Source organism: Tenebrio molitor, chromosome 3 (assembly GCF_963966145.1).
Source record: "Tenebrio molitor chromosome 3, icTenMoli1.1, whole genome shotgun sequence".
In the NCBI taxonomy this organism is placed as follows: domain Eukaryota; kingdom Metazoa; phylum Arthropoda; class Insecta; order Coleoptera; family Tenebrionidae; genus Tenebrio; species Tenebrio molitor.
The window spans coordinates 25,533,324-25,559,426 of NC_091048.1; the positions used below are offsets into that span (position 1 = coordinate 25,533,324).

The following is a 26,103-nucleotide window of genomic DNA, read 5'->3' on the forward strand; positions in this document are numbered from 1 at the left end:
GAAAAAAAAATCGTTAAAGCATTAACGGTGAATCACAACTAATAATGAGCCTAACGAAACTTGTGATGCAGCCAACATTACATTTCTATCCCTTATGTAGATTTAAAAAAATAAATTTTAATTTTATAGAACACAGTCACCATGCCCCGACATTTCATTTGTCAAATCTAATCAAAATCATTATGTGGAATAATCAATAATAACACAACCTTAAAAAAAAATATGTCGGGACATGTATTGTTGGTTGCATCACAAATTTTGTTAGGCTCATTTTTCTCGTGAATCATCTGTAGATCTAAGTGGATATAACAATTTTAATTTTTTTCTTTTTTGAGAAAACTACCATTTTAACTAAAAACTTTATTTAGGTTTTAAGCCACATTTTTCGTAAGGAGTTCACCCTGAAATTTATTCCCAACCATTTACTAACACCCTGTATTTTTTGAGCTTTTACTAGGAAAATTATTACAGGACGTAATGTGTTTTTGGATTTTTTTTTGCAACCTTCTATAAAAGTTTCTGTAGACTTGGCCATCAAGCCGGATAAATTTATCAAGGGTAAGATTCCAAGGCCATATAATTTTATCGATAAATTTTTATTTTACACAAAAGCTCTGTAACTTAGCAACAACACGAGAGTTAACTGCATGGCAAATCCCGAGCGTCTAGGACGAGGGATTTTACCTAACGTCGGTTCGAGTGTTGCTGCTTAAAGTAAGAAAGCTTGCGCGCGATAAAATAAAAATGTATCTAAAGAAAATTAGAAGGTTGCAATACATTTTAGTAGATTATTTCTTGAACCAAAAAAAAAATGTTTGAGGGGACATTTTTGTCAACCCAAGTAGTTATGTTTTTTGGAACAACTTCCAAAACGTGTTTTGTTACTCGTTATGTAAAATAAAATGCGTGCAATCCAAAAATTAAATGACAAAATTACTTTTGACTTTTCTATACAATAATATGTTGATTTGTAATTTTAAATAATTTCCTAATTAAGAAAATTTAATAGGAACTAAATAATTACGAAAAGAAGGAATTGTAAAAATTTGCGTAATGTCATTTTGGAGAAAATTTAAAAAATAGGCATTATTATCACAAGAAAGCAATAATTTGAATTTGTAAATATTTTTTCGTGTAATACTTGTAACATCACAAGTTGCATTTAATGTCTTTTAGCATATTCTAAAATTAAGTTATCAGATCTGTAAATACACATTTTATTTTTGTCAAGATGGTTCGCTCCTGATGTAAATAATACACCTACACTTTCGAGGAAATTTTTTGTTATATACCTGAAATGTGGTTTAAAATTATTCATTATTTTTAATGACAGTATTTGTAAACACGACTGAACTGTAATATGTCTTATTTGCTCTTTTTTTCAAATTCTACATCAATTTTCAAGCAGAATATCATAATATTTTAAGTAACTTTCAATATTTATCATTGATAGTTTCAACCCCGTTTAAACTTTCATGTCAAAATAAAATTGTCCAAGAGCTGTGCTCCTGAAAAAAGTTGCACTGTTGCCAGTTTTTATCAACGTTTCCGCATTTCGAGCCAACTTGGCAGACCATTTCCTTTAAAATATTTAGTCCAATCACCTCCCTACGAACTTTGAATTTCAGCCAATGGCAAACAGCGATAATGCATGCACTAATGCAATTATGGACAATTTCACTAACACATGATTTACTGCTGTCAAGTTCTTGTCATTGGGCAAAAATGTTTGAAAGAACAAGATAAATATATCACAGAAAACTGTACTAACTAATGCATTTTCGTTTTCATTACCTCATTTCTCTGGAAGTTTTAAGTTTTTTTCAGGAAATAATTTGTCAAAATATCCCTGGGGCTTGTCAAACAATAAAAAAATTGAGATGCACTCAAAATAATGTTTCCATTCCTAAATCATCATACAAAATATTCAGAGTTTGCTGTGTTTTAGCCCAATTTGTTGATTCTCCGAAGTCACGTCATCCGCAGTAGCAATATTTTCTGTAATTGACACAGAAATGAGTCTCCAACACGGTGTTCATCTCTGACCTTTGTTACTTCCCTCTTAAAATTCCCATCCAATTTTTTATACTGGCGTAGGAAGGAAATTGATCCTTCACTATATTAAAAACATCTTCTGCACGGCGTTAATTAAAACGTTGTTTCAGTAACTCAAAAGAGGGAGTAAAGTAGCACTTTTAGTTCCTCGGGAGTAAAATTTATTGATAGCGGCATGTAAATGTGCACAAAAGTGCAAAAATGCATCAGGTTGTGCAATACATATAGCATAGTACCAGGGGACCACAATGCATTTTCACTCCTCGTGTAATTATTACCCTCGCTGCGCTCGTGCAATAAACTTACAATATACTGTCTTATCTTGACGTCTTCTTTAAAAATTCACCACAAATAATAAATTAATTTTTCTACCCCGTCTTGGGACAACTTGTCAAAGATCGCACTCGCTTTCAGTGTAACAGCGTTTGCTTCTGCACTCGAGAAACGTTCCCCACTAACTAGCCACAAGTATCCACTCGTACTCCCAAATGGACAGGTCAGTAATAAAACAACCCAAGTGTCAGTAATAACTTTATTAGATTATTTCTAATTACAAATATTTCACCCAGACATTTTAATCTATTGTAAAACAGTTCCTCGAACCGTTCTTCGACTTCTGCGTGGTTGGTTGTTAATGGCTTTTTAAATCCGAATTTATTAAACTTCACGTTTACTTAAACTTGATTTTTTTTTAATATATCCTTTGGCATATGAACGAACGCTGAACACTATCTGAACGCTGACTGAGTTTTACATTTTCCACTACAAAAACCCGTTCTTGCATAAACAGACAAATGCGCAGTGAATTTTATTAGAGGGGCAACTCGCTTTTTGCTAAACCACACAATAAACCACAAAGGACATAAATGTTGCTTTGTTTCTTTTTGAATAATATTTTTCTTTTACATGAATTTTTTAATTTGTGCTTTGCTCGACTTCGCCTCGGTCTTCAATCTCTGAGCTCACCACAAAAAGACTCACTTCTACTCTTTATGATATAATGACAAGTGTTCAAATGAAATCTTGAGCTGTTGTGCTTTTTTAAAGCGTAGATTAATTCGAGCATGTTGACAATTAACCTAAAATTTAGAACCAAAAAAACTTTCTTTTTTCTTTCTTTGCAATGTTTTACATTAAAAACAGAATAACTTACCGATTCCTATTCTCGAAGCAAATATCTAAGGCCGCCCTGTGCTGAAACAAACATGTTCATTTATGTCCCGATTAAACATAAACAAATGTCATTCGTGACAAACGGCGGGAAATTCAAACTTTACACTGTTCTTAACGGTTTAATTTTTCCAACGCCTTCCCAGCCCGGGATTTCATTTGAACGCGCGATACTATTACCATAGGCGGTATTTGCAAACTAGGTCTCTAAGTTTCATCAGGCTGTCCCGATGTGACACAAAAAATGACACCAATCGAAGTACTCTCAGTTGCTCCGCTGTCCTGAAGAGTCAAGAGTACTCAAGAATCATCACTTCAGTTGCCAAACAACAATTCGAAAAAAGCATTTTTCTTTGTTACCTAAGCTTTGGCATCCTCGCCTGGTGTTCCCCGTTCGTGAGGCGGCAGTCGCCGTCGCGGACGCCGCCGCTGAAGACCTCCAAGAGCCGCCAGCAAGAGTGTTATCTCCGTGATAACGGAGTGCACCGACATGCGCGTCATCGTCCTGACAGGTAGATGGCAAGACGCGTTGAACCTGTACGACACCGACGCCTCTAGTTTTCAGTAGTCAGTACAGCTCCGGCAGCGGACGGAAATAACCGCGTCCTGGGCGTCGCGACGCCCGCGCTCGTGTCGAACACAGTGTGTGATAGTATGAGTGCGCGATGCCTTAGGTAGGTACAACCGTCATCCGAAACTTGGTGTTTTCATAACGTGTATAAATAAATACCTGAAGGTTTCCGCTCCGGTCGCTCGCACTTTTTCCCTCCTGAAAATAAATGCGACCAAACTTCGCAACTTTCCAACAACTTCCGACGAATTATGTAATGTTCGACGAACTGCGCCCTTCCAGCTTTTTCCGAATTTTCCTAATGAAAGCGCCGCCCAAAACTAAAAACGCGACACCGAACGAATGAAACAGTCGCCGTCGCCAAATTTCCTTTTCGCTCTTTGCGGCAGCGATAAAGACGAAAATTTCACAGAGAAAGACCCTCGAGCCGCGATAATTGACTACAAAATAAAAACAAACTATGGGTAAATAAACGTAAACTTTTAGTGCCACCGTAAAATACCAAAATACCCGCAGGTTGTCCAACGTTCTGACTTGCTTCCCAGAAAAATCATTCGATTCGGTTTACCGCCGCCGCACGTGCCGCCCCACCTTATTCTTTTAATAAAACAATCAAACATCAAATATGGAACGCCGTTTCGTGTCATTACGTTCGGAGAAAGTCAGGGAAGAATGTTGCAGCACGAAAGAAATGTCCCTTATTGATTCCAAGTGTGAGGACATTGAATAAGGATGTGGAAGACGGAAACTATAAAACGCACAGGACTACCAAATATTTCAATCAGATATTATCCCAAGAGCCTTTCTTCCTGATTACGCAAAAAACTGGAGTTGCAAGGATCAAACCTCCTCCACGATATCATCTCTTCCCTCTCGGAAAAATATAATCCGGAAACGAGCCCCCGCGTTGACAATACTATACAAAACCAAATAACAGTTATTTGTTTATCAAGGCCGCGAAATCATTGTTTAACGTACCGAGAAAAAATTGTCGCCGAGGCAGGACAATCTCGAGGATGTTAAAGGATTTTGCGGTCAAGGTGTACACAACATTTTTGGTGCAACAGAATTAAAAAGTACGTATTATAAATTCTGCGGTTTCTAATTTCGTTCCCAAAAGCCAGTCTCAGATTTGTATCAAACATTAAAATGACGTTTTCTTTAACGGCCGTCGTTAACAGCAACGGCCGCGAAATTGAATTTCGCGGCCTGTTTTAGGTTCGCGTACGGTTGCACAAAAAATCTCTTCTAGATCTGATCCAATTCGAATTTTTCAAAATGAACCGCTTCTATTTTGACACTCTCCCAAAACAGTACACTTGTCCGAACAGAAAATAACACTTGAGGGCCACACCTTCTAAAAACAAAACCAACACTTGCCACACACCGTTAACCATTCCATTTGCAGTAAAATGATTAATTATTTTTGCGACTAAAAGTCAATTATTTCTTCGTACTATTTGACCGCCGCAATTGGCAAGGGTAGTGATTTACGACTCGCGTCCTCGTAAAACCCTCATAGGAGTCACATTTTTGTTGCGGGACATAATCAAGAATCCGTCTAGGGACAAAAATATTCGGCGAGATGTTCCGGTGGGGTAGAAATATTTTATGACCCGAAAATCCACTTATGTGAAAGCAGTACAATAAAACACGTCGAGAGTTATTTAGGAGGGTTGTGTTCAGCCAACGTGACAAGCCCGGAACGGCTGTGTGTTTTTACATGTTAGACAAGAAATTGAGGTGTTGGAAGACAATTTGTTTTTTAATAATGCGGAAAAGGCTTCGGCGATTGCTCTTTTAGGGGGGATGCGAGAAGGTGCGAGTTTCTTGGCAAATTTTGTTATTAAATTCGTTATTGTTAATTATCACTATGTGTTGTCGGGACCTCGGGGACCTCCCCATCTGATTCGATTCGCCGCCCTCGACTGAGCCGCGTCCTCGTTTAGCCTTTGAATGTTGATGCGAGCCTCCCCTTTCATTTTAATAAGTTTTTCGAAATTCCGCAAACGAAAGCCTTGGGGACATGTGGCACAAATTTTACAGCGGACGGTTCATTTACCTCGAGAGTCCGGCGAAGAAGCTCGAATTTGGAAGCGTTGGCGAACCTGCGTCAAAGTCGACGTTTCAATATTGCAGCTTAACCCGTTCGAGGGGAGCGTAAAAAAGGCGAAGCTGGACGAAAAAAGCTCCCAACTTGGCACGGAGCGCTTTTTCATCATTTAACCAGCACACGTCGGAGCCTTTGCGAAATTAATATTCACATCAGATGTAATGAATTTTTTACGGAGATACCTATCGGCCACGAGGAATCAGATTTTTCATTCGCGCTTTATTTATTTCGACTATCTTGTGGTTATTATATTTTTTATTTTGATAAAATTCACTGGAAATTTTAATCTAGCAGACTATTAATTTTCGTGCGTTTTACACGCGAATTAAATCACCGACTGTCAGGCGGCTAAACAAAATAATAAATTCCCGCGAATTTGTTAAAGTCAAGTCGGTGACACACGACATTTGTTTAAAAAATTCGTGTGTGCCATTTTTCACTGGAAAAATATGGAGTGGGTCGATTATTCACACATAATGATGATTTTTTTTAACCTAATACCACCATTTTGGGCTTTATTGAAATTTATTTCTATTAATACTGTAGAAAGAAATCCACGCTTTTAAGCGATTGTGACACCACAAAAGTCAATCAATTCCTCAAATATTCAAAACCGTCTTCCTTTCTGTTATTCCTAACCTGTCGCCAGTTGTCCATGAGGGTTGTCGATCTGGTGGCCGCCTGCCTGTAAGTCTGATAGCCCCATCGGCCTCTACTGCTATACGCAATGTACAGTTGCGGAATTAAAATTTCGGGCACTATTTTTCTGTCACTTCAATAAAATCTCTGTAAAGCACCTTCTACTGTCATCATGACTGACATTCAAAAATTAAACTTTTCTGTGTCACTCACCTAATCAATTTTGAATTTTGAGATTTCAGTTAGTTGCACTGAGTGTAATTAAATTATCGCTTTGATATGTTGCCTACCCGTTATTATGCCACAAATGACAATTTTTGAATGCCAAAAACACAAACACATGACAAGAGTAAAAAATACGGTTATTAACGTAAAAGTTGTTTTAGAATTTATATCATGACATTGACAATACTGCCCGAAATTTTAATTCCCCAACTGTACAGCTTGCGATAAAGGATACAAATCTGCCCAACATCAATATTTCACACTTAAAAAATTATACAAAAATTCCGCATGACATTGACACTCAGTGCCGCCAACCTAAAATCTTTCATTTAAAATTCCTGTTTCGATTGTTTACCCAAGGCACGCAAATGCTATTTTCAAGACGCTTTAGACGAATGTATTGAGTGATTAAAAATGTATGTGGATAAGTATGGCAACTATGTACGAAAATTTATGTGGCAACTGTGTGGGTGGGGTAGAGTTGACATTTGTATGACATTTCATAAGCGTACATTTGATTTTTTTTTATACCACTGCACATTGATTTGACAATTTTCAAAATTGCACGACTATGAACTGTCAAAAAAATGTCAACTCTATCCTACCCACACAGTTGCCACATAAATTTTCGTACATAGTTGCCATACTTATCCACAATCATTTTTAATCACTCAATATTTTCTAGACGCAGGCTGAAAAATATATTTTCAAAAATTTTGCAAAATTTCAGACTTGCTCTGAATTGGAAGCATCTTCCAAAATCCCATTTTAACAGAAACAATGCGTCTACGGGCTTTTTAGAATTTTTAAATGTAGATGTATTAAGTACTTTTGACCAAAAATCAATTGTAATAGTTTTTTTTAGATGGATTTTGCAAAACAAGACATTTAAAGGACCAGATGTAGATCTGTTAAAGTGAAAATCTTTGTAAATGTGGAATCTTCTTAGAATTAACTAAAAATACGTTCCAATTAACGATCGCAACTCTTGTACAATCGTATTTTTCTCAACTGTTTATTTCGTAAATATTTTTTAAAATTTTTTACAAATTTTGTCCTTCAAGATGCATATCATAATATTTGTATCGAATTGAGCTTCTTTATATATCTTTAAAAGTTAAAATTAAAAAAAAAAACGCCTCCGAATGGGCGAAATTCTTAAAGACTATGTTCAGCTGGTTATATCCCACTTTAAAAGTGATTACCGCATTTGTACGTCTGAAGTATAACAAATAATATAAAAAGCTTCATGTGGAGCGGCAAATCTTTCAAGAGAAGGAAGCCATTTAAACGATCACGTCTAAACCCTTCAAATTGAAAACCTTCAAAAATTTGGATACATTGTAAAAAAATTTGAATTAAAAATAAATTAGTAGAAACCACGCCTCGTCATTTTTTTTCGAAATTTTTTCTCAACTTTAATCTTCTTCAGAACAAACAAATCTTTCAAATGAGTCTGTCCCGTTTAAACTATCACACAATTGAACCTTTCCTGCTAAATTGTGGTATAATTTTAAAAATAAGAACATATGTCTGACAATCTTGATAAATTTTCATCCTTCCTGATCGAGAATTCCTGCCAAACGCAACTTTTAAATTACGATTCAAGCAGTGAACGTTTTTTTGTTGTGTGACATCCATTACGCTCGCAAACAATTTTTCAAAAATTTTGCCAAATTTTCAACTTCTTTAAGACAGTCCGAAGCAATATTCAAAGAACTTGTTGGCACGCAAGACAACAATTTAATTCTTGCATCATCTCTTGGCAAACAATTCTTTCAATAAATTCAAAAGTTACTTCGAGAAACGATACAATCGAAAATTTTTCCCATTGTTGAACCAACTACACCACGCGATTTTTCCGGCTAAAACTCCTCCAAACTAGTCTCAAGCGTCAGCTCTTTCCTGATCAAACCTTCTGGTACCACTACTTCTGGTGCTTTGAACCAATTTCTCCAAAACCCCGGATTACACTTGTCACTCAAAACCTGGTAAAGACTGAAGACATATCAACCCTCCCGATCTCGTGTGGCAACGTTCGTGCAACTTTATGCTTATCACAGCTTATTACTAGCCACTTGTTGGGCGCCAATTCGCCATTTGCCCCTAAATGAATAACAAGAGCGCAGCGCACGAAATCTGAGATACTTATAATGGGTAATAACATCCCCTCATGAAAAGGTCAAGCTCTCGACGACAGTTTCATTTTCGCTGTGTCAACGTAGATAATTGAAGAGGATCGATCGGAATATTAGCGGTCAGGATTTAATGCCTCAAGAACTGGTTTTTCTCCAAAAGTGCTTACCGACCCTTCGGTGACCTACGAGCCCTCACCTCTTCCTCAGCTGTTTTGTTTTTCGCCCTATCAATATTCGTACCTCGGCTGCGTATCAAACATTCAAAAGTATCCCTGTTAACCTTTCACCTGGCTTCACCTAATAAGGGCGGAGTTGCACGTGTTCTTTGGACTGGAAAGAACAACAAAAATTCGTCGGTCTGTTTCGCTTCCTGTATTGTTGCGTTTTCCAGACGATCCATTAACCGATTTGGCCCGACGGGGAATTTCAATTCGAGATTTTCGATAACAACGTCCCGAAATTAATTAACAAGAAATTTGTACGTGTCAGAATGACGAATCAGCGAGTCTTGAACTCGAGTTGAGCGCCATGGCAATGTTGTCGCCGGAACAGTTTACGCCTCACGTTCGTAATTAAGGGTGAAACACAGAGTAGACAAAACATGTTCTATTATTGGTGGCGAGGCGAAAATATTGCCGGAAAAGCGATCGAAACGGAGACACATATTTCGTAATTAATTTAGCACCTTTGCAACAATAACAAGCGGCGGGTTGCCAGGGCAACTCCGGCCAAGGTGACCTAATGACCCGAAGTTCACCGATTATTCGGATTTCTTTGGTTCCGCTCGTTAGCAGGATTGTTACCAAATCGGCACATTTTTATCCTCCACTCAAAAAATTTTAATAATCTTTATTTACGACGATATTTTCGCCCGACCGTGGGCTATTATTAAACCGTTCCCATCGTAAATATTTAGATAATTGAAAATTTTTATTAGAGAATTTGCGGTGTCGCACGACATTATCGACCGACACTGATCAAATATTTTAAACACAATTCGACGAAACGTCACCGTGATGGATTAACGATTCGGCCATGTTGAATCAACAATGGCCGACGTACGATGCACCCTGCGTCTATATTAAAACTTCCAACTTCCTGCTCTATCAGTGTTTATTTTCCTCCAGTACAATCAAATTTGTTCCCTCGCACGAATTCGCATTTTTCCGTTCTCATCTAATTATTTTTCTTGTCTTGTATCGACAATCCGGGTGTTTACTTAAAACCGCCCTCGTTTTCCACCTGGCTGGATGCATCATCCCTTTCAGATGTCGGTGCGGCTTCCGGTATCGACTCCGGCTTTTGATTGTATTACCTCGGAGCTATTAAGGAGCGACTCCACCGACACGATTTTAAGCAACATTCCCATCCTGATTGCCTACGTGCTCCACTTATCCGCGAATGGCGAAAATGTCTGTTGTGGGTTGGGTTGAAGGATTTTTGTGACGGAAAATAAAAACAGTTCTCTCGTATTAAACGGTATTAACGTCTGGATCACGTGAAACCAAAAATAACACTTTTAGGTGGAGTATATCTTGCCGTGTAGAAAAATGACGTGAGGACTTCGTCACTTTCGTACACTACAAAAATAACAATTTTTATCTCGGTCTAAGCCACCACGAGAGAGATTCCCTCTGGCCATTTCGAAAAACATCAATTCCAAGATCGAAGCGATGTGTCTTATGCAAATATTTTAATTAGCAGCCGTCTGTTACGTGTAGCAGGATCCGACTAACGATACTGCAGTGTTTATCCTGCTGCTGCTGTAGGCATTTTACGGCTTCACTTCCTTATTTATGGCGCTACAATCATATTAGACAAAGCAGGCCACCATCAATCAATACCGGCCAAGGGCTCCCATCGAAAATATTCGGGATGGAGGCGTCCAAAGTCCTTTTGGCACGTCTCTGGGACCTGTTGAAATGTATATTTTTGTATTTTCTTCACTTTTTTTAATCCGGCAGGAATAACAAGTTGATTTAGAGGCACGTAAAATATGCATCACTGGGACTGGATCGGTGCAGACTTTTCCAGGTTTCTCCCTGTTTTGTTGACATTGAAAAATTCCATAAATCCTCGGCGAGATCACGACGCAAGCTTTTCACTAGACACAAATCACAAATGGGCCCCTGAAAGCGGAATAATGCTCACAAAATATTTGCCGTTGTTAGCTCCAAACACACCTTTCCGGGATAATAACACGCGATGAATTTAAAAAAAATCATTTAAGGGAAACTCGCGAGTCGATAAACGGGTTGTACAATTTCTGTTGACAGCGACAGTTTGTTGAAATAAAGAATAACGCCAAAAGCTTCTTTGCTGCTTTGAAGTGAATTTATACCCTCCTTGTAAACATCCTAGCCACGAGCGCCGTCTTAAACCAAATTCTCTTCTCCCAACAAGTGAAACTATAATCCGGCCATCACGTTTCATGACTCCAGTTGCTTACGAGGGGTTTCGGAAAAGTTCTCGACCTGACTGTAGGTGGCAGCACTGCCTAAATTATTTACCACATCTGTCACGAACAACTGTGAAATATCAAGCGGATCCAGCAAACAGTTTGTTGTATACAACTTATCTATATGTATGTGTGTGGGCTATAGACTCAAAAACTACTCGACCGATTTCACTGAAAATTTGACAGTTTGTTCTTATTAGTGTCAGGAATGTTTAGGGAGTGGTTTGAATGAAATCCGATAGGTAGCGCTGTTGGTTTGGCACTATTCTTCAAAATGAAGGAAAGGATATATCTTTCATTCCCCCCCGAAGGGGGGCGGGCTGCTGAGACTTTCCAGAGCCTCTTCAGCCACACTGGGAAGATTCGGGATGGGTACGGTGTGGATGGGTGCGGAAGGAAGGTGGTAGGTACTACAAAGGTTGATACTGACCCAGCAATCGCCTTATCTGTGATATGAGACATACCACGATGTGATGGTGTGGGGAAACCTCTGAAAAAAACCCACACCTGGTCAGGCGGCACCGGGGTTAGAACCCGGGACCTTCGGAATGTAAAGTGGCGCGCTAGGCGCTTGGCCACAGTACTCGGATTCAAAATGAGCGTTTGATAATAAAGAAGTAAAAATGCATTGGAAGACGGATTTGTAACCAACGAAGAGATCTGGATCATTCTAAGATAGATTTTTTCAATAGACTTGTTACCATTGATGGGTTTCGCCACCACCACATACCAAAAAAAAAGACACAAGTTAAACAACGGAAACATCCTGGTTTTCCGCTATTAAAGGATATCTTTGTCTTCAGGAAGGATTAAGGTTATGCTAGGATTCAAAAAGCATATTGATGACCATTCCAAAGATGACAGCAGAGTACCTACTGTAGTATCCTTTTGGACCAAATAAAAAAAAATCATAGAAAAAACACATATTAGAAGGAATTTGCATCAGGATGATGCAAATATTGTTTCCATGTCAAAAACCGTTGAGTACACTTCACTGCCGTATCCGTCTTATTGACCTGATTTAGCTCCGTCTGACTTTCCGCTAGTTCCAAATCTGAAAAAATGACGACGCCTGAGATAATCAGCTCAAAGCTGCAGCAGAATAAGAGATCTGGAGAATGACCGAACAGAGAATTATAATATAATTATATATAATCCGGAAATACTGAATATATTTTGATGGAACCTTGGTACACTAATTAGGTGTTGTAGCATAAATCACAGATGTAGTACCAAAGCGCCCCGTACTAACCCTTTCGAAGCGCTAGCGTCACCAGCGAGAATCTAATCGCTGGGCCCCTACCATCACATCAGCCGCGCGCCGTCGGAGCGTGCCGCACCATCCCCAGCCAGGCTATAAAAGGGATGCACGCATGGACAAATGAATCATTATTCATTTGATCATTCGAGCTCCCTCAAGAGTCTCACCACAAACCTTTGTTAAATTTGTTTACCTTTATGTAAATAAACAATTTACAAAACAAACAAATAATGGTAAAAGTGGCGCCCAACGTGGGGCATAATGATAAAAGTGGCGCCACAACGTGGGGCATAATGTTAAAAGTGGTGCCCAACGTGATTAAGATAAAATGATGATAATTTGAAAGAAACACCTGAAGAAAATGCAACAAGTAGGTCTTTCCTATAGGGCAATTGCTCATCGTGTGAGACAAAATGTGGCCACTGTGTTACGGTGTTGTCGTGCCTGATTTGAAGACCAATGTTACTGAAACTTTCACCATTTTATCTTAGTTATGGCCCAATTATTGTACAAAGTTTCATCAAAATATGGTATTTCTGTGTGTTGCATTTTCCATGATAGAAATATATTCTTTCATTATCAGATTTAGAACTTTGAAATAGTAGTATTTAGGAACCTGCACCGCTGCAGATTTCTATTTGACATTTATGTAGGCGGCTGAATCCACGGGAGTCCAACCGTTGCGAATCAAACAAAATCAAAACTAGCCAGCCTTCAGCTGCATCATGGCTCTGTGTCTTAAAAATCAGGAAAACCTACAAAACAGTTGTCTGCGAACATTGCTATCGCATTTCAAACAAGTCCATGCTATTGTTCTGGCAGTAAATCACGTCGAGCATAACAATTTTTCAGCAGAAATTTTGCTCGGACGTTTCTAAACCGTGTCACCCTACATAACGAACTGAATCAGCAACCTTGGCCTGCGGAGTTTATAAATATCAGTCCAAGCCTTCAGCAGAAAGAGTCAAGCGAGAAAGAATCGTTCTGACGCACAAAATTTAGAGAAGCAATTTTAAAAAAATGGACAGTTCTCGTAGAGCGCGTAAACATGATTCTTTACGTTTCGGTCCAGACGTATTGGCTCGATTTTGGAGTGGATGTTGTCTTTTACCGACACAAAATTATCGAGAGCCAGTTTTAGCTGTTACATTGTCAGCTCGCCAGAATGAAACTCGCGGTTACGGTAAATTACTAGAGAGACAACAGGCGTAAATCCTTGTGGATCTAAAAATTCCCACCTGACGAGACAGCGACTCCTGCTGTCTTAATTAGCTCTAGTGGAGCGTAAACACGGCGCACCGGTCCACTCTTCAATAATTTATATTTCTCCCAATTTATTTAAGCCGGCGTCCCTACCATCCGTGAGATCCTGTGGATTTACGGGCGGTCCCGACCAAGGATAATCTACGCTATTTGCGGCCGTCGCAGATAAATCCCGCTCTCTACTTAGCTCTTATTAATCGGCGATCCTGATTGTTGACCTTCTGGGACAAGCGAAAACGCATCCGCCGCATCAGCCCAACAGCGATAAATTACTTTTGACTTTTAAGTGGATTGTTCGGTTCGCAACAAATCGTTTTAACTGGCTGCAATAATAAACCGTCGATAAAAACCGAAATTACATCGTCATTTTCAGCTCGCTAATTTTCAAATTAGAGCCGTATCGGTTCCACTCTGGCCGCCGGCCAATTCCGGCGCAAATTGTCAAAGAACACGGCACTAAAAGCAGTGCTGAAAAACGGAAGTCCACCGATCACCGGTAATTTGCCGAAATGATTAAGTCCGTACTGCACTCACCGCTGTTTACAACTCCGACTGAAATAGCATCCTGAATCGAATTTATCAGTGCAGGACCGCACCTCTCGGATTTTTTCAGCGGTTTAAATTAATATTTGGGGCGGCTATTTCGGGCGCCGCGACACGCGAAAAACCGCGTTATTATCCGCATGACGATATTTATATGGGGCACCTGTTCGCGAGTCCTTGCCCAGGATGTTGAAAAATCAATCACATGCTTCCTTGACGGTGACGCCGCGTGACGTTTCTTCTCACTGTGCGATGTAAAATACATCCCGGATTATATTTATCGGGCCACAACCTCGATGCGACTTGGCTGGATATCTGGTTATTAATAATTTCGTAAATGATTCAGCGGACAGGGAGCCCGAGTCGATCGGCGCGGAATCGGGCCGGCTTGGGGGCTCCCAAAAAATCCCACTCCCGTTTCCATTGTAATCGCGACTCGTTACCCAATCGAGGGGAGAATTCGGTGTGTTTAAAATTTGACGGCCATTTTTTGCCCGTGCTCCGTAATAATACTTGCTGCGGTATCGATCCCTCCTGAAACTCGAGAATTGCCAATTAGCTACAAACTCACTGAGAATATTCCATAAAAGTGATGAGCAAATACTGACTTTACGTAAATATCAATTACACCAATTGGCTGCTACTTTCATTTTTTTCATCACTATTACTACAACCATTATTATTTCAAATGTTCCACAACTACATAATGTTGTCATTGATTTGTAATTACTCCCTTGGGGTAAGTATTGATTGGGCATTCACAGAAAGACAAAAACTACTCGAACGTACCAAGGAACAGAGAAGGCAAATTAAAACTAGCAAAAAAAAACAACTTTATTCTCGAAATTGGCGTTGAAGAGTCAATTGTGAACGCACCATGGATTACTGATCAGTACCATTGCCATCTAGAACACAAAGCCTTAATGCAGCAATTGTTTTTGATCGTGACACGTGACGTCACAGTAAAGGCTTCATCGAAAAACGAATTAAACATCCAGAATTTAATAAAAACAGTAAAATCTTTGGTTAGGACTCTTTTTTTTTTAGTAGAACGATGTGTTTAGGCTTTACTGCCTCGTGGAGTAAAATGCCATTAATGACGCGAAAATTGTCATTTACAAAGTGAGGTTAAGTTTGTGTTTGTTTTTGCGTTATTTTTACTTTGTGAATCATTTAAATAACACCAAATCACAACAAATGCTTCTTACATCTTAATTATATGTGCAGCAAATATTTTTTCAACTAAATTGTACTTACAACGACTAACAATCACGAAAATGTTGATAGAGTATAAAAATACGTCTTTTGGGACGTTCGATGAACAGTAAATACCCTGGTATCAACTGAAATTATTATATACACTTGCCACCAAACTTTTGGTTTATCTCACAACTTTCAAGAATGATTAAAACACCGTATTTGATACTTTCTGAAAATGTAAACTAATTTTGACGTTTGGCCTTCCTCGTGACGTCACACGCTGTCTGGTGTTCCAGATGACAATGGCCATCATTTGATCAGTTAAATTCAGCCAGGCTTGTTGCAATCGGTATTTGGACGGGTGACTGCCGGGGCCAGCATTGCGCTCTTCGCTAATTTCTCGATGGCAATGTCAGTACTGATCACGGAACAACTGTTTAAATCTAACCTCACTTTTTGCGTTGTTTGTGTTTTACTGTGCAGACTGACGAGTGGCGCGTTCACAATCGACTCTTCAACTTTGAGGATAAATTTAAATGAACACTTGATACAATTAAGTTAGGTAGAGTCGCTTACGTAAAGCATGCACTTTTGCACATACCAATTAAACTAATGAGGGGATAGAGTCAGAAATCAAATGTAAACAGGTGCAAATAGACGATTTTGAAGTTGTTAAGAAGTCTGGCACTGCAAGCTTGTTTAATGAAATTTGCAGAAATCATGTTTAGCTATAGTTAATTAACAATATGCGTGTTCACCTGCAGTAAACAATTAAATTGTGTTTCAAATAAATTTGTAAGCACAGAACTCAAATGGGAAACTTGCCTTTAGAAGATGTTGCAGCGTGTACCTAACAAGTTTCAAAAGTTTTCAGTCTCTGGAAGACGTAAAGAAAATCTTCCTCATTTAATTAACACTTCTACGTCACAGTGTTGTTTTCGTCGTCAGACTCACCGGTATTAGTTCTCACTTGACTCTTACCCTCACAGAATTATTTTATAGTAATGAGAAATCTTTATTGGTCGTTGTTATAAGCTTGGAGCTCTCATGAGTGCGCACCTGTGTCGTAAACGGAGCTGATCTCATCGAGACTCACGAATGACTCTTCGTTCGAGACAGAAAACTGTCGGAGATGTTTCCAGACAAATTAGTGATATAGGGTTATCAACGAGTCAAGGGATAGTGCCACAGCGCAAAATTAATTTTAGTTGTGTCGAGTTAGTATTAATTATTAATTTAGTAAATGATTATCACTTGACGATAAAAAATAATTCGAATTGTTTTTCATATATGTTTTTTTAATTTGTCGAATCCGCAGTCATACGTAGGTGTTGGATTTTCTCATGGGCTATGAGTCATATCTGCGTAAACGACAAACAATGTGACAGATTCATTATTGAAAAGAAATGGGCCTAATACAGGCCAGGCTCTACTAGAAACTGACTTTAGCTTACTTTCAATTTCTCGTTATGAACTTTTTGTTATTATAGTTTCAAAAGCTCTCTCAGAGCCACTGCTATCATTATCTAACTGTTTTCGAAGAAACTAAACCAAATGTCACCAATTTTAATCATGACAGAATGACTTCTTTCCGATACAAATTGCTCGTTTGTAATTATTTAATTTTCGTAAAATTGTCTTTTAATTAGAGGTTCTAATCATTACCTCCTTCTAATATGTAGTGTTTGACGCCGCTTGATGATAATAATCTGAGAATCTAGTATCGCGCGTTCAAATTAAATCCTGGGCTGAGTAGGCGTTGGAAAAAGTAAACCGTTTGGAACAGTGTAAAGTTTGAATTTCCCGCCGTTTGACACGAATGACATTTGTTTATGTTTAATTGGGACATAATTGAACATGTTTGTTTTCAGCAAAGGGTGCTCTTAGATATTTGCTTCGAGAAAAGAAATCGTTAAGTTATTTTATTTTTAATGTAAAACATTGCAAAAAAAGAAAAAAATAAAGATTCTTTTGGCTCTAAATTTTAGGTTAGCCAATTAATTTACGCTTTAAAAAAGCAAAACAATTGACGGTTTCCAACGCCGTCCCAGCCCAGGATTTCATTTGAACGCGCGATATTATTAGGTATACGTTGCACTCGTGTGTATAATCTTCCCACTTGTAGAAATTGGTGATTCGTACACATAACAAAGCAATCGTTTTAAGAAACTGAATGAGTATTTTTTCTTCTGCTGGAAAGTCTTCTGGCAAACTAGACAGCGCCTGATGTGAAATATTCATGGGCATGCAACAATACTAAATTAACAATGTATAATCGATTGATTATGCATTATCTGGGATGGACGCGGATTATAACGGACCGTTGGTGAATTCGTGAACATAAACCGCGAGAAACCAATTAAATTAATTTCAAATAACGTTGGCAACTTGTCGGTATCGTTTTATTGTTTAAAAATCCATTTCATTAAGGGAGGCAAATTGATGGTGAAAGTTGGGCCGTAAGACTGAGCTTTTTAATGATGCCAACATAAAATTCCCCTAACGAGTCCAGGGGAGCTTTCGCGAGCTTTTAAACATACCTGATATTTCCATATTTTATGCGAGGTAGATTGTACAAAAGTTTCAGCATAATCCCCTCGCATGCATCTAATGTTGGTGAAGGTAATGTTTGTTCGGAGATGTTAATTGGATTGTTCTGTCGGTTTACATTTCATTGTGCGAGGAAACTAATCAGTGGGTCTTTCGTCGCAGTACTTGTGTGTACTTATTTAAGTTTGAAACCTTCAGGGTCGACTCGCAGCGGTTTTAAAAGTTTGAATTGGTGGCGCAGCCGAAGAGCGTTGGTGAGAGTCGGTGAAGTCAGATAATTGACGTTGTGGATACGCACAGTAGAAGAGCAGTGTCCTGGTGAGTTCGCAGTGAGCAAATTAGCGGTCCCAACACCCCCGTTAGTCAAGGAAGTCGTCGCATGAGACACATTAATGTTGGAAACGGTGCTGGGGGTGCTGCTGTGCGCAGTTTCGCGATGTGGGATCCAGTGGGAGCATGTATGTGATATTTCCGGCAGATGAAGTAGTCTATCTGTCATATGGTCGAGTCATATACATCCCTTCGTCCCCACCCGCAAACCGTGTGACCATACCGATTAGAACCTCCCTTTCGACCGGAAGTCACACGTCTTATCCCAGTGTCCCCTCAACGAGTACCAGTTCGACGAAGAGCCGCCAGTCGACTTCCAGCGAACCGGTTTTCACCTTGAACAAACTAAAACCGACCAGTTCGTCGAAATCCCTGAACCAGCCCTCAACCAGCCGCGAAAAGTCCCCGAACGAACCAGCCCCGGTCAGACCGTCGAGAAAGAAGAAGCTCAAAGTAGCAGTCGAGGCGAAAGCACCGACCCGGAAACAGTCATTTTCGGACTTCCTGGCGATCAATCGGGAAAAATCGCCCAAACCCGTCGCCAACCAAGTGCCGGAAAAGTCGCCGGCCATCCGGATTTTCCGGGGGAAATCCGTCAGCCCGAAGAACTTGGGCCGCACCAGGACCACCCTAGATTTCGACTCGCTCTTCCACCGCGAAGCCAGTCCGGGCAAGCTCTCGGTCAAAAGCTTGAACAACGTGGAGGAGAGCGGGCCCAGACTGACCGGCAAACGGCTCACCCCAGGTGAAGGTCGCTTCTGCATCCACGACTAACACTGGTCTTGTTGCTTTGACTCGATAAACCAATAACAAGGAGATTTATGCAGCTTCGCCGTCTGGCTTGGGTTAAATTATGTGAAAAGAGCGCACAAATGGGAGCTTCTACCCTATATGCATGCAAATTTATATCGACCCTACTAAAAGAGATTCGGTTTTTTCTGGAGAGACTAACCGTTGTTTCGGCCCGCTCGAATTTACTGCAACTGGTCATTTCTTTTCGCAGAAAAGTCGTCACCCACCAAGAAGAGGACGTTCTTCGGAAGCGTTCGCGTCAAGAAGGCTCCAGAAGTCATCGCGAAGATGGCGGCGCACGATTCGGCCTTGAAAGAACTGACGCATCCTGGCTACAACGAACCGCTCAAGACACACAACGCGGTCACATTCAAGCTGGTGCGGACCGGTGAGTAGAAAATCCCCTCAAAACGATTTCAGTTATCCTTTTATCTTTTAATCTTGCATAACTAGTTCTGAATTAGAACAACACTTCGGAACGTCTTTTTCATTACCTTCGCAACGACGAAGAAATATTGTTTTAAATTTTTATAAAATAGTAAAAGCTTCACAAGCTCTTCAAGTGTGACTAGATTACCTTCTTTTGAATCTTTTTCAGTACTGAACGTGCGTCTCAACTTCTCACACCTGGTTCCTCATTAAATTATCTAAAACGTTCCGATTGATCAAATTTTGATACATCACAAAAATTGATAGTTCTGTTGTTTAACAATTTTAAATGCTTTTAACGTAAGAGCTACTGGAATCAAGCCAAAATATATAATTTTAACACAATGATTTTCTCTATTAAACCAGAACTTTTTTCAAATTTGTTTGTCTTCCAACATCTTCTGGCAAGCTGTTATTGGAAAAGGTGAAATAATTTCCACTCTTCATCGCAATGGACATGTTTGTTGTAAATGTTGTCAACTCACAGGGCAACTTATTTCCGACGTCCTTCATAACTCTTTATCGTAGTATTTTCATGTCTTCCTTTTAGAGTATTGCATATTATATTTTGCTAGATTGTTCCAAAAGTATTTTTGGGATATCGTAAATATTGACACTAACTTCCGTAACAATATTCCAAGTTTCCATACGCTACTTCAGATTTAACATCTGACACGTCAGATTATAATTATCAATTATCTAGATTATTCATAACGAAAAAGTATTTTTAAATGTATTCCTAATCACAAATTTAGAAATCGTAAAGGATCATCCGAAATGGTCACTCATTAAATGTAAAATATCTGTTGACAATTTTGGCACAGATTCAACCAGAATTTCTTTCAAGGCTATGAGTCAAGTGTTTTTTAAAGCAACTTGTCGCTCCCAAATCTCTCTCATGATCTAGAAGATTAAGATTTTTTCGGTAATGTGATTTATGACATTTTTCTCAAACCATTGCTAATTTCTTACCTTCTATGTAAATGCTTTATTTGTCCTCTGGGTTTCGGATTCCTAATTACAAACATAAAAATAACAATTTGAAGAATTAACATTTTTTTCCTATGCCCTCACCTCTTTCTTTTTCTATCCTTTCTCTCTTCTTCCATATCTTTTTCATCCATCTTATATCCCTTCCGTCTTCATTCCGTATTTCTCCCCGTACCTTTCTCTCCCTATCTCTCATTTCGCTACATCCTCTCCATATGTGCTCAATTGTCTCTCTCTCCTTGTAGCTCCATTCTGCACCTTCTTTCCCCTAATTCCATCCAATACCTGTTTTCTCTCTCCGCTTTCCCACGTCTAAATCTCGCCATCATCTTTCTTTCTTTTGCACTCTCTCTCCCTAGGTGGCATACACCTCTCATACTTCCTGTTGTATCTGGATTCTTTGATTCTTTCCCTTCTTTCTTTCTTCTCTGTGTTTTTGTCTCTTTCACTCAACCCTACATTCACTAGCATATCCGCTCTTCTGGTAGTATGTCTTTCTCTCTTTCCTCTCCGTGTTTTTTTTTCTCTCCAGCATTCTGTTCGTATCCTGCACTCTTTCCTTTCATCCATTTTGTCCTCAAACTTTTCCGCTTTCATTCCCGCTTTTACTCTCAGCCTATCCCTCTTGCAATCTTCCTGGCGTTTCTCTGTCCACGCCTAGCACCCCTCTCAAATATTTTTTTTGCACTTTCTCTACCTCTTCTTGTTCCTTCCATCCCCAGATCTTTGTCCCGTACACTCTCTATCATACTCTCAAACATTATCATTCACCTCCTGAAATCACCTCCACACTTTCTCTCTTCTATTCCTCCAACACATCCCACTACCTTATTTGCTTTCTTCACTTTCTCTTTGATATGTGCTTTATCCGTAGCTCTTTTGTTGAATGTGTAACCCAAGTATTTGAACTCGTTACTTGTTCTATTTTCCTTCCTTCCCAGTTCCACTCACTCTCTCCACTCTTCTTCTTTCTCTTATTGAACATCATCATTTTCGTTTTCTTAACATTATGCACTTCCAGCTTTTTAGCAGGGGGCTAAGCGGGCAGCCCTGTCTCACTTCCTGTGTCTTCTCAAACCATTCTCCTTCTTTCCCTTCCACCTTCACCACTTTTTTACCTTCTCTCTAATTTGAAAGTCCTAGACTAATTTTTAACAAACTCGTGTTCAAAAATTTTATGATTTCCAAAATTATCTCTTGGTGTTTTTTACTTGACTTCAAAAATTAACACTTGTCACGTCACTCCTTAGTTCTTTTTGATTCTCTGACATTATTATGTATTTTTGTTTTCTGCTCTACACATTATTCTACCTCTTTGCTCAGAAAATAACTCTCTTGGCTTTATAATTCGTACTTCACGAATTCATTTTAAATCCGATTTTGAAGAAATACCTAATATTGTCATTTTTATTATACTTACCACAAATTAATCTGTCGAAAATGTTTTCCAACTATATCAAGAAACAGGGATTCCTTTGACGAATTAAATTTACGACGAAATCTGCTTCCTCGGAGGCCGCCCATTCAAACATTGACCAAATCCGATGTTGCTTCACCTTAATGATCGAACGGTGATAGTACTTTCATAGTCGTCGAACCGCCATATTATTATTATTATCATTATTCTCTGAATCCTTGTGGAAACTGTAGCAACTGTGGACATTCGAAATTATTTATAGCACAATACCCCAACGTTAGCCAAACACAGAGAATTTGAAAAATCTTAATAGATTTCATTCCAACCATTTCTTCAAGACCTTTTTTCCTGAACACTACTCATCAAGGTCATCTTTTGGACTTGACTTATCACCTTATCATCAGTAAAAGATTGTCTTTCGTATCTATTAGATCGGTTTCATGTCATGTCCATCATTCATTCATAAATCATTGATTAGATACCTATCGGTGTTTTATTCCCTCGCGGTTCTATTTTAAGACCAATTTTATTTGTAATTTATGTTGACGGTCTACCACATTTTTGTCAGATTTCATGAAGAAGCCGATAAAACAAAATCGGTAAATATCATCTTTACCAATGAAACATAATAATATTCCCTCTGAATTTGAAAATTCACATATTCTACAATAGATAAAATTTCCAAAAATATCCATATTTCACATTTTCCTCTCATTTAGTTCTCCAAAAGGTATTTCTTTATTTTTTTGCCACTTTACAACAAGACTGAAATGAATTCCTAGATCTTTTTGAAAAATAGACCTCACTCACTACGATCTGTTTTCAGTCGGTGCATTTGTTGTTGTAGTTCATTATGAAATTTCATAAACTTCAGATTATGAATGTAATAATAAGACGTCAAAAACTTCAAAGTAAACGCATCTCATTCAAGTTTACAGCCAAGCAGTAAACAGACTCAAAAGAATTCCAAATCTTCGGAATAAAGGAATCATTATTCTGCTTTTAGACTACTAATTAATAACAAATTGCGATTCTAAATACGCAACTAACGGGTGTTCAAATGAAAAGTTCATCAAGTTGGCTATGACTTCTTGACGAAAGAGCCTTCTTTGACAGATGTCAGTTGTGTTTTGCAAGTGTAACGTCTTTTTTTGAGATGAGTATCGTTTTCTGTGGATTTATAAAACATCTTCTATGATTTTAAAATTGTCTTAACAACATAAAAAACACATCTAACCTAAAATTTTACAGATTACACGTTAAATATAATCATAAAACTTTTGGTAACCTGGCACTGACATAAAACAAATTTAGTCAAAAATGTGATTTCTTAACGTGGTCCTAACCTAACTTTTGTCATTGATCTTCTACGACATACTTGACAATGTTGTGAAAAATTCAAAGGCTACGTGATGAACTTTTCCACTGAACACTCGATACTTCCAAATACAAACGCGTTAGATAGATTTATTTCTGTTAAATAAAAATGAAACAATAGTAGATAAAAACAAAATGACACAGACGTTATATACCTGTCATTGGATAGACAACAATCTCGCTTTATATTACAAGTAATAACCCCATTTGGGACATAAGCACCAGCGTTTGACCCACGTGAGGCGATGTCAACAACAATAAACTAGTGGGCAATAAAATCCCTAGAGTTAACGATGCTTCCTGAGAGCTTGTTCAGTTCGGGCTCCAGAATTTTTTTCGCGTTGGTGTGGGATCCTTTCACCTGTAATTGATCCTAAAAAGCGATAGATAGCGGCATTATTAGCTGTTAATATTTATTCAGGCCGAGATAACTCCGTCGAGTCAATATTTGCCGACGTCGCGATGGACACTTGGAAGCAAACACCGGCCCCGGATCAGTCCCGGGGTGGGAAAAAGCACCCTTCCAAACGGCCCACTGCACTATTATCGATTACAGATTAAACAGCAGGTTTATGCAAATGTGACAAAGGTAGAATCGCTGCGGGGCCTCGTCGAAGATGAGGTCTAACGACGCGGACGTGGACGTAATAGACCACATGGAGTTCTCATTAAAAGATTTATCGCTTCGGGGGTGGCGAGGTCAATTTACCGGGGTGAGATGGGACAATATTTACGTGCCATCGAAGGAATTAACGAGCGAATGAGCGTGTCGTGCGCTCTAAAATAATTTGCATTCGCACTTGCGGAGTTCTTGTTACGATGCTATAAATACACGGAAACCGAATTATTTTCATGTATTCCAGGGAAATTCTCTACAGAGGTCGGATTTTACTAGTTCTATTTTTCGCAGCTGTTGTTCTGCTCTACGATAGCGGAATCGAACGCTCTATTTCCGAAGCTCGAAACCGGACTTCTTCTGCGACTCCATTAATTAAAGCTCGAATTTTAAATGGCAACAGGTCGAGTAGGTCGACCAGAAAGTGTCGGACTTGCGGCTGACGTGACCAGAAATATCAATTAAATCTTTTACGTACAAGGGCTTTTTGCATTTCATTTGTATTCCACGCATATTTTTTGATTAAAGGAATCCATCAGTTGTACAATCGCGCTTATCGGACTGCGATGCCAGATAGGCGACACCGTTAATTTTAAACTTTCCCCACGAAGGGAAAAATAACTCGACGATTTGGAGAAATTTTGGCTTCTCTTTACTCCAACGTTCTCGACGAAATGTGTCATTTGTGCCTACTCAGCTTCAAATCTGGGCTTCAATTATTTTTCTCCAGTGGGCTGGAGATGAGGTTTAGCTCTTTATGAGCGTCCGTCTTCTTTAACAGACGTAATATTTTTCTCGTCTTATTTTCACATCTGTTTTGCCTTCTCCACACACCTGGATCTAACCACGAAGTGGATTTATTTTAAGCGCAGTCTCTCATTTTCATCCTATTTTCAGCACCTGTGGTGAATGTATTTCTGAAGCTTTGTTTCACTTCTCAAACCTAACCTGTCCACTCGTCTGATTTTTTCTTATTTTAACTTCCGCAATTCTCAAAATCTCAATTTTTATATTTGACATAAACAGTCAGCTGTTACGTGAGACTCCACATTTTACAAAACACCGATAATCCATTTTGTAGAATTGAACGTGCTAATACCTTCCCCTAAATTTCAGGATTTTATTCTGAAACATTTCGGCTAAAAATAATCTCGGATTTTACACTGCAGTCCGTTTCCACGGATTATTGCTGCGCAACCCTGTCGTATACATTCACCACGTTTTATAACTCACGTGGCCGTCAATACAAAAACATGTGAACTCTCAACAGTATTTTTTTTCTATACAAATGTGAACTTTGAAATTATGAATAGCGGAGAAAATTTGATTCACGCTGAGTAAAATAAAAAAAAAGTACTCTCAAATCTGTATTCCTCCTCTTGATAGCTATTTTCAACAGAACGAAAATAATTATTTTCATATATTGATACATCCATTTTCACAAAGTTATAGTAATCTTGGCTTCACTGAAAGTGAAATTTACTGTGAGGATTTAATTGAAATATCTTCAAATCACGTTTTATATCATAGTTTTGATCTAATGTATGTTTCTTTGTATGTTTGTGCGCTCCTGTAATTTTAAATACCGAACCGATTTCCATGAACCTTTCACTGATGTATACTTCATTCATCCAGCAATGACACAGGATATATAATATGACATTATCTTGTCAGCGTGTTGGGCAGTAGATGCAAAAACTGTTGGCACAAAAACGAATAAATTGAGAGACAGTTGTAAGTTTATTTTCTCACATTTAAGCATAAATATCTCCAAGTTAATAGGCTGATTTTCACAAATGGTGCCAAATATTATTTATTACATAATAATAAACAAGAATTTCTCTTCGTAATGTAGCTTTTTAATATGTGAAAACAAGGCATCACTTGTCAACTTCAGTATATTTGAGATAGAGAAATCCGATTTATAAAAGAAATAATAAACAAATTCAAATTAAAAGAATGTAGA

General features: G+C 38.6%; 1 protein-coding gene and 1 long non-coding RNA gene across 13 annotated transcripts in view; one reads left to right on the forward strand and one right to left on the reverse strand.

Moving 5' to 3' along the window:
- Positions 1–2,580: 2,580 nt before the first annotated feature.
- LOC138125573 (uncharacterized) lies at positions 2,581–3,702 on the reverse strand. The gene is made up of 3 exons (XR_011157488.1): positions 3,586–3,702; positions 3,209–3,249; positions 2,581–3,134 (listed from the first exon to the last, which is right to left on the reverse strand). It is a non-coding gene; the product is annotated as an uncharacterized lncRNA (long non-coding RNA).
- A 44-nt stretch (positions 3,703–3,746) lies between these two features.
- Stacl (Stac-like) overlaps positions 3,747–26,103 on the forward strand; it is a 64,418-nt gene continuing 42,061 nt past the window's right edge. For 9 of the 12 annotated variants that reach the window (XM_069040961.1, XM_069040964.1, XM_069040966.1 and 6 more), the window contains exons 1-3: positions 3,748–3,899; positions 18,385–19,261; positions 19,520–19,696. In XM_069040961.1, coding sequence (XP_068897062.1) covers positions 18,643–19,261; positions 19,520–19,696 — 796 coding nt within the window. In that variant the 5' untranslated portion in view covers positions 3,748–3,899; positions 18,385–18,642. Of the gene's footprint in view, positions 3,900–18,384; positions 19,262–19,519; positions 19,697–26,103 lie in introns of all 12 variants that reach the window. The other 3 variants (XM_069040958.1, XM_069040959.1, XM_069040969.1) reach the window with 3 other exon arrangements.